The sequence below is a fragment of the Epinephelus lanceolatus genome, chromosome 22, assembly GCF_041903045.1.
Source record: "Epinephelus lanceolatus isolate andai-2023 chromosome 22, ASM4190304v1, whole genome shotgun sequence".
In the NCBI taxonomy this organism is placed as follows: Eukaryota; Metazoa; Chordata; class Actinopteri; order Perciformes; family Serranidae; genus Epinephelus; species Epinephelus lanceolatus.
In genome coordinates this window covers 26,107,449-26,116,475 of record NC_135755.1, presented here as the reverse complement: position 1 = coordinate 26,116,475, position 9,027 = coordinate 26,107,449, and the positions used below count along the sequence as shown (strand labels likewise).

The window sequence follows — 9,027 nt, the reverse complement described above, 5'->3', positions numbered from 1 at the left end:
CTATACACCTGAGCACGCACGCACGCACGCACACGGGCGAGTTTCCCCTGTGGAGATAGACAGGCGCAAAGAGGCACGCATGGCACTGCTGCCACATCATATGATGTCTAGTTTGATGTTAAGACACACACACACATATCAAATATACAATACAGAAAGCCTGAAATTCACTTGCTACAACTATTTCAGTGATTTTATTGTGTCAGAGAAAATGTAAAAATGCATTACAATATTTAACTTTTGTGGAATAAAATAGAGGAATGTGGTAGGAAGATGATAATAAAAAGAAGACTTTAATGATGTGAAATCTGAAGAGATTGGTGATGTGTATTCCTCACAGAAGGTGTCCTGAAATTTACAAACAAAAACTGTATCAGAGATTGTGACATGATTCCTATCCATGTGTCACTAATACAGGATACTGACCAGTGTTTGCTGCAGGACTGGTCAGGTATGTACCAGATCGTCTGTGGGGCTGCACGGACAGGTGATGGACCCTGGAGCCTTTCTTCTTGTGGTCCTTGAGCCACATGTCGTATAACCTCTCAGGGAGGATGGGTGAAATGATATAAGGACCAACATCACTGTGTGTTTCCTCTTTCCGCTTCTATAAACTAAAGCTATGAACATTTCTTGTGTATAAAGGATATTAGCAGTGACAGGCAGGTAGAGGATGTCTGTCTCAGTGTGGATGATGATATCCAGGGAGATGTACCTCTTTGGCTCTGCTTCTCCTGCTTGGACTGCACACATGGCAAACAGCTGAACCTGCAGGTTAACATGCAAACCTGCAGCCACCTGGACAGACACACAGTACACTGCATGTGTAGTTCTCAACAGCTAAGAGGGAGATGATAGCTTTCCTGAGTTAAATATTTATCTTTAGAAACAACGCTAAACATGTATGGATGAAATAGATGTTAACTCATAGAAACAGGCTAATTCAAACATTAACATAATCATTAAATCCAGCTGGGAACTTACAGGCCCAGGATTGTAGATGACCCGCAGGCCTGTCGCAGGAGGAGGCTGTTTCACATGGAACCTTGCAGAGAGATAGATTGAAACAAACCACAAATAGAAGGTCAAAGTTTTCCCTTTGGAGTCGAGGGTGACCCACAAATCGCCTGCACCTATTCACAGCACTCACTTCTGTCCGACATACTGAAGGACATTTGAAGTTGTGAGGCTGCAACTAAACTACTAATTCTTTTCATCATTTCCTGAAATCAAAGTCTATATTTGCATCTATTTATCCACACTTCCCATCTATCTATAACCTGGTGTTTTACCTGCAGGTGTCAACACCCACATTCTTCATCACAACAGTAATGGTCGAGGAGGTACCCTCCTGCAGTGTGCCAAAGTCAACACTGGGCGGAAGCAGCTGGAATCCCCTCGCTATGACATTCGGATCGGTCAGAGAGACAGTTCGACACTTCCTCCTCACAGGCTCTTCAACTGACAGGAACTGCAACAGGGGACGCAGACACAGCATTCACAGACATGAATGCTTATGTGAACAGTGTGTGTGTAACACAGTGATAGAGGGAGAAGCATGTGTGAAGATAGGTGCGCATGTGGAAAAGGAACCCATATTTTTTCAAAAATTGCACAGGTACAGGATATACAAGGAAAAATAGGTCACATCACTGATTGTGGGCTACACAGTAGACACAGTGATGTGTCTGTATTATTCCAACATGTTCTACAGTGGCATATCACCACCTCTAGATGTCACTTTAGGATACATTTAATAATCATATATTACATGTCAAACCTGGGAGTGAATTAAAAGTGTCTGTTTGGAGATGAATATATCTCTGTGGTAACCGCACTATTGATTGGTCTTAAGTCTTTTATTGCAAAAATATTAAAGACATTTTAAATGTTAAAAATATGTACTGCAGAATACATTTTGTCATGACAGTGGTTGGGTACCTGTTGATTTGGAATGCAGCGGGGTTTAGAGCTGAGGATACAGGTTGGTAGTCTGACTTTAGTCCTCCTGAGCTTTCCAGTCACATCTACCTGGACTGACTTACACCGCCCAGATGAACCCCTCAGACTGCTTTCACCTGGCATACACACACACACACACACACACACACACACACACACACAGTCATCCATCCCTCACAGCATTTATAGTGCTCAATCCCCTCAGTCTGCATAATAACCATCCTGGAAATGATCTGCAAATCAATGACTGTGAATCCTATACATTCTTGTGGATCACGACCAACACCCTACAACAGACACAAAAAATAGATTTTGCTAGTATTGTGAGTCTTTCACCACACCACCAGGAAATGGGACAGGTTAATCTACTTTCTTGCCTGATGGTGCTTTAAATAGAATTCAGACTCTGCTCTCAAAATGTCCCTGCAGTATTCAGTGTAGTTCCTGATTGATTATGCTGTTCCTGAGCTTCTTGCTAATCTGAAAATAGCGATTTGTGTTCATTCTGCTCTGCACTGGCATTTGACACGTTGCTGATGAAGTCACTGGTTGGGGATTTCATTTTAATTTAAAACATCAGAGGAAGGTGGAGAACAAACCAGCAGTCTGAGGCGTGGGGTTGGTGGGTCTTTTTTCAAGCATCCTGTCACTTCCTCCTGCATGACTAAGAGCAAAACACAAGGAGAGGTTAAAATGTGTCACAACAGCAAATCTTAAGACAAGCATTTTACGTTAACAGATGTTTTGTGAATCACAACAAATTAAGAACAAAATCAAATGCATTACCTTGCAGACTGAGAGGGTGTTGGGTTTAAGGGTCGTGAGGCTGCAGTTACAAATACAAACACGATATATTATAAAGTATGCATGTTATTGAATCAACAGTTAACAGCTTTTATGCACTTCTACAGTTGCTTCAAATAAAATAAAAAAATAGTTTACCCTTAGTTTCTCTGTATTGATTCCCAACAGGACACTCCTTAAAATTAGTGTCATCATAGTTCCTTGTAAATACTGACAGCATAATAACTCACTGTTCTCTTGTGGAGCATCTTTCATGAAGTCCTCAGCACTGTCTGACTTTGGGATCGGAGGGAGTTCCAAGGACAGACTCCTCATGTCTGGTGTTTGGGGCTGTTGTAGATTCTGGAAAACAAGCAACAGTGCTGTGTCTCTTGTTGCACAATGCGAATTTCTCTATAAAAAGTCCGAAAAGGTGAATCAATTTATGTTTAGACTTGAGGTTGTTTCACAATAATGCTAATTCAGTAACTGAAAAAAAAATATTAAAACATATGTATAGTATATTGAAGTGAACGCATACAGTACCTGGTACAGTGGAGTATTTTCTGGGTGGAAAAAAGGAACAATGTTCTTCTTCCTCAGAGCCTCTCTGTAAGCCTGCTCCTCATACATCTCCTGTCTGACACACACATGCACACAGAGAAAATTACTGACAAGATGGTGGTTACTAGTGCAAACACAATGTACTTGTAGCCACTGTAGTACCATCATGTCCCATTTACCGTCTTCTATTTATCCTACACTCGTCCTCTAGTTGTACTGCAGTAGATTGTGTAGTTTGGGACCAAATAATTGCATTCAAAGGAGAATCACTACAGCAGCCATACAGAAACTGACGAGCTAAAAGCCACTTCCACAACATACACACCAATTTGGCAAATGTATCAGTGAATGTTGGCACAGAAAAACTTAACTTGATGAAGCTAATTCATGTCAAGGTGGTGCTTAGTTCTTCACTAACAATCGTAAAGAAACCTTTATTTACCTGTGCTGTGCAAGCCTTTCAGTCCATTTTGAGTCCTCTCCGTGAGTAAAACTGGATAGCAGAATGGGTTTAAGACGACATTAATGCAATGCATTTAAATATATGGCACTTAACAGAGTGTTAAATTATCCATTCATGCATGCCATTTTAATCTCTCCAACCTGTCACTAGCTACTGTCACTGTGTCTTCTGAATCATCCGAGTGCTCAATTGAGTCCCCGACTTCTTGGCTGTACAAATTGGCTATGTCTGCTGTGGATACACACAGAAGGAATTAGAAAAAGTATACATATGCCAATGTGTTCTGAGCCCTAAACACCGAACTAAAATTAAATTACATGTACTACTGTACTTAACTCTAACAACTGAATACTTAAAGGAGTGCTACACCCCACCAAATTACCATTTGTATCAGTTACTCATCCGTGTTATGTTTAATTCATTAAGAATACTTTGTTGTTCTTGCGTGCCTCCAAGGTAAAAGAAGTATCTCGAAACTGGGGAAATTCTTGATGAACTGAAATAATAGGGGTCCGCGCCGGACAACAGCAAAACTTTATCAGAACATCCGTTAACAAACTCTCACACAACACATGCAGTATAACCTGAGCCTCATTTATTCAGTTATATGCTCAGTACTTCCCACACAGACAGCCCTTTTCATCAGGAAACTGAGTTTAAAGGGAAATCTATCATGCTCTCTTCAAAGCCAGACTCCATTGAAAAAAACTGTAATTTTACCTTGCTGAACACAAGAGCTACTGATCTACCAGTGCCTCAATCACTTCGTTTGTTTGACTTTGGTGTTTTAAAGGGTTAGTTCGGATTCAGCAAACTAACACAATCACACAAAGAAATTACAGATTGAGGCCGTGGTAGACAGGCAGCTCCCATGTTCATAGAGGTAGAATTACTTGATTTGTCAATGGAGTCTGGCATTAAAAAGAGCCTAGATTAAAATTCGCTTTAGTGCAGTTTCCCACTGTAAAGGCAGTCTGTTTGGGAGGTGCTGAACATATGACTGAATAAATGGGTTTTGGATTATATTGCACAAGTTCTGTGAGCGTCTGTACACAGATGTTTTGATAGTCTTACTGTTGTTTAACGCGGAGGTAAGTGAGAAAAATAAGTTCAACATAACCTGAGATGAGTAATTGATCTTAAGTATTTCTTTAACCTTGAAACTTCCACTGTTATCTTCACTTCAACTGAGCAGAAATAAAACAATTCATTGCATTTGTTTTTTTAATATGTGATACATAGTTATTCAAGCAATATTTTGGTCCTCTGAAAACAGCCTCATCCAGCCCTCCAATGCACCATCACGTCTTGATTTTTCTCAGTTCCGTTCATTATTACAAGCCCCTTTTTCAACAAAAAGTGACTGGAAACATTCACACACATTTTGATTACATTTTAATTTGATGAATTAAAATAATTAAAATTAAAAAGGGATGTTTGGTTAGTTAAAATCAAACATAAAACACTTAAATGCAAATGGAACAGTGCACTCGTTGTAACAAAATATATTGTTCAAACACAGCCTACAAAACTGCAAAAATGGTCACCTACTTGAAGTTCTCTTGTCAAAGGTGTGACTTGCACCATCTTCTTCTGCAAAAGACTATAACACACATAATGAATATTTACATTAATATTGTATAACATTATTGTATTCATCATTTGCAGAATTCTCTGTTTCAGTATGCAGTGGGGAAAGAGCCTCGTGATATCATCTTATCTGTTACACTCATCAGTCTAAGTAAAGAGAAGTGGAAGTATTCTTAATGTGCATTATGCCGTGTGGGTGTGTGTGTGTGTGTGTGTGTGTGTGTGTGTGTGTGCCGACCAAGACCAGATTGAGCAGATCACTAGCACTATGATGCTCCTCCTCAGTGCGGGGGTCTTTAACTTTGATCTCCTCTGATCGCTGCTCCCTCTCCATCAAACTCTCAATGTATTCCTGCAGTCAAAGCAACATTCCAACATTTGTCAGGACCCTGCAAAATGTGATGTTAGGCTCGAAGCAGAATACTCAACACCGTATCAAACCTTCAAAACCTTAGTAGCACAGCAAGTTGTTTCAATGCCTGGCTTCACTGTGCCAATTTCCTAGTTACACTGCACTTGTATCAGATTGGTGTGGTGCTGGTTTAGAGACAAGTCTGCCTAAGTCTGTAAAAACAGAGCTGAATAAAGATGAACAACACAGTGAGCCATACGACCACAGACATTTACCTTCAGTCGTGTATCTAAGGTATTTTTGAGTGGTGTGGTGAAAGGTCGGTGCTGGTACAGCTGCCTCATCTCCAGAGCTTTAGGGCAGCTCCTGACAAGTTGACGCTGTGCTGCAGAACCACCAGACCGATTTCTCAAAGTCAAACCTCGTCTCATGTCAGTACCAAATGCAGGACCTGGGCTCTTCTTCTGGAGTAGAGAGAAAGGTGGAGGGGGGGCTTAGGTTAAGCTCCTGAGTTTGTTGTTTGCCTGTGTGTACATGTTCACAACTGTACCTCTGTTCTGGGGAAGTCATGCCAGCTACGGTTTCTGAGGTTGGGAGGGGTGATGTCAGGGTTCTGTTTCCCTAGCAACCACTGGGACCACACATTTTGGTGGGTGGGCTTTAGGATGGTAATGCCAAACTCATCTGAAACAGTCACAAACACACAAAAACTTGATATTATCTGGAAATTTAGATGCCTTTGTCCCTCTTTTAATGGATAACAGAATAAGACAAGTGCACTCAGTCTAAGAGTACGTTAATTAACTACACATAATAGAAAAATATTATGGGACTAGATTAAATTATGATACAGGTGAAACTGAATCACCCCCTAAAAATCTATTTTACAAGTATTACATTTCTTGATTTTGAAGATATTCAACACCTTGTGTGTCTGGCAGTGGTTCCTTCAGCAGTGCTATGGTAGGGTCAGAGTACGCCTGGTAGAGCAGTTCCTCTACAGTTTGAGAACTCAGTAGTTCAGTTCCCGAGCCATCCTCATGCACCAGAAACAGCCTGGAACACAATATGATGTTTACAGAGTTTCTGTGACGTCGCCATCAACAACAGCAGTGCAATGTTAATGTTTAAATATTGTCGCATTGCTGAACAAACTTTATTTTCTAAATACAGCAACATAAAAAATTCAACCACACAAATATACAGTGCAGTGCTCATAGGAACAGGCCCACCTGGGACAATGTTCTCTGTGTTTTGCATTAATCCTGGCCATTTCTTTGTCTTCCTCCTCCTCCTCCTCCTCTGCCTCTTCCCCATCATGTTTAAGTGTGCTTGGAGAGGGGCTACAGTTCAACACTGACAACTGTCCATCTTCCATCACCTGTAACACATACACACAAGGTATTACTGTGCTATAATACAAAAGAGTATGTTATGTTAGTGTAGGTTTAGTCTTTGCTTTGGTCATTCCTGTACAGTCTTGAAAGGGATGCTTCTTTGAGACTATAAAGGACCATCTCTTAGTTAGAAATTCTCACTGTTGGCTTGTGCGGGCTCGCCACAAACACTTGCACGATGGTACTAACCCATCTTCTTATATCATCCTAACCTGGAAGTGGTTCCCATCGGAGTCTGTAACATCACAGGCCACTTTGTCTGTGTGACTCATGGTGTAGCTTCCTGGTTGGTTTGTGGGAGTGCTGCCCTTTGGACTTGGCGTTACAAGTGGGTCGGATGAGTACACGCACTTCCCATCACTTTGGATCTGCAGGAGGCCCACACTGGATGGAAATACCTTGGGTGCACAAGCATACACACACAAACAAACACACATAAGGAAATGTTTGTGTATTAATGTTATTCTGTGCACAAGAGTCTAACTTTAGTGCCATCTGCTGGTCACATCAAGACTTACACTGTGTTCGCAAGCATGTTTTTCCATCAGGATTTTCTCATCTCTAAACAAAAATGTATGCCAGCAGACTAAAGATGCTGTAATCAAATAAAGCCCTACGCATTGTATCTTAAAACAAAGTAAACTCGCACCTGATAGGCTCCTTGGTTGTTGCCAGTGATGACAGTTCCGTCTGCTAAAATGACGTGAGCCATGTGTCGCTCTGGGTACATCACCACTGTGGCACAGCCTTCCTTCTCCACCAACACCACCCGCTCCTTGGTAGACACACTCCCCTTATCGCTCTCATATGCGCTCCTCTTACTATCCTCAGCCCCAGCATCTTCTGCAGATACGCTCTCCTCGCCATTCTTATACACACTACTTTCCCTTTCACTACTTGCTTTCCCCGCACTGTCCCTGCTAATGTCCTCTTGATTGTCAGAAGTATCCTGCATGTGCATGCCCTCATTAATGCTGTCGGCACAGCGTGTGACACACACACACTCAGTGCAGCTGCATGCACATTCAGAAGTTGATAGGGTCACACTTTCAGGTTGCTCCCCTGGAAAGTTTACAGACACAAGGACTCAGGTCAGATAGAATAATCAATGTAAACTAAACATTAAGTGTCAGTACAGATCTGTCTGGTTGCTGTGTGTGCATGTGAGCCAAGTATTTTCCACAGTGTGTATGCACTGTATGCTGGTTACCTTTCTGCAGCAGTATGTTTTGCGGTGTGCTTGGTGGTCTGTCTTGGTAGAGACTGGTGATCCTGGTTCCATCTGCATGTTCTACACTCAGGGATCTGTCTCGGTGCTGGACAGACACCACTAGATCCTCCCGGCTCAGCATCACCTGACACAACGACACATACAAAGCTAGAGAGGTTACTGACAGCAATAGCAAGCATTTTCAGGATGGGACCAACTCTCTAATTTTTGAGACTCTCATCACAAACTTTAAGATGCTTAGACAGTGATAGAATATTGAAATATAAACATCAAAATATGATTTTCAAAATAACTGTGAAACCTTTATAACAACTGAAGAACACTATTGTGTCGCGTGTAATCCTGCCCCCCTACCTCATGGGTGATGGGGTCTGTCGCCTTGAAGGCAAGAAGAGGCGTGGTGGGTATGTGTTTGTGTGTGGTCCCCACAGTGTGGATGCGAGTTCCAGATGGAGTCGTAGTTAACCAGCAGCCTCTCTGAGCATCAGCATCCTTCTCTGAGCTCTGCTCTGTATAGACAAAGAAAAATATACAGTTTGACACTGTGAGTCACTGAAAGTGATACTCAACCTCTTCCACTTTGCAGAGACGCCTGCTAGAGTGATGCTGCAATGACGATACTGGTGGTATATGAAACTAGAAGCCCTAACAAATCCACTGGTAACCCTGTGTCATGCTAGGTTGT

General features: G+C 41.8%; 1 protein-coding gene across 2 annotated transcripts in view; it reads right to left on the bottom strand.

The window, feature by feature from the left end:
• Window positions 1-169: 169 nt before the first annotated feature.
• The window catches only part of spag17 (sperm associated antigen 17), a 36,698-nt gene continuing 27,840 nt past the window's right edge, over window positions 170-9,027 (bottom strand). For both annotated transcript variants that reach the window (XM_033651667.2, XM_078164824.1), the window contains 22 exons: window positions 8,697-8,851; window positions 8,322-8,466; window positions 7,761-8,173; window positions 7,324-7,509; window positions 6,947-7,095; window positions 6,640-6,770; window positions 6,265-6,398; window positions 5,990-6,178; window positions 5,601-5,714; window positions 5,324-5,375; window positions 3,913-4,003; window positions 3,752-3,802; window positions 3,292-3,385; window positions 2,997-3,108; window positions 2,749-2,788; window positions 2,562-2,626; window positions 1,942-2,078; window positions 1,293-1,471; window positions 985-1,045; window positions 651-798; window positions 427-558; window positions 170-348 (listed from right to left, as the gene is read on the bottom strand). In XM_033651667.2, coding sequence (XP_033507558.2) covers window positions 335-348; window positions 427-558; window positions 651-798; window positions 985-1,045; window positions 1,293-1,471; window positions 1,942-2,078; window positions 2,562-2,626; window positions 2,749-2,788; window positions 2,997-3,108; window positions 3,292-3,385; window positions 3,752-3,802; window positions 3,913-4,003; window positions 5,324-5,375; window positions 5,601-5,714; window positions 5,990-6,178; window positions 6,265-6,398; window positions 6,640-6,770; window positions 6,947-7,095; window positions 7,324-7,509; window positions 7,761-8,173; window positions 8,322-8,466; window positions 8,697-8,851 — 2,792 coding nt within the window. In that variant the 3' untranslated portion in view covers window positions 170-334. The remainder of the gene's footprint in view (window positions 349-426; window positions 559-650; window positions 799-984; window positions 1,046-1,292; window positions 1,472-1,941; window positions 2,079-2,561; window positions 2,627-2,748; window positions 2,789-2,996; window positions 3,109-3,291; window positions 3,386-3,751; window positions 3,803-3,912; window positions 4,004-5,323; window positions 5,376-5,600; window positions 5,715-5,989; window positions 6,179-6,264; window positions 6,399-6,639; window positions 6,771-6,946; window positions 7,096-7,323; window positions 7,510-7,760; window positions 8,174-8,321; window positions 8,467-8,696; window positions 8,852-9,027) is intronic.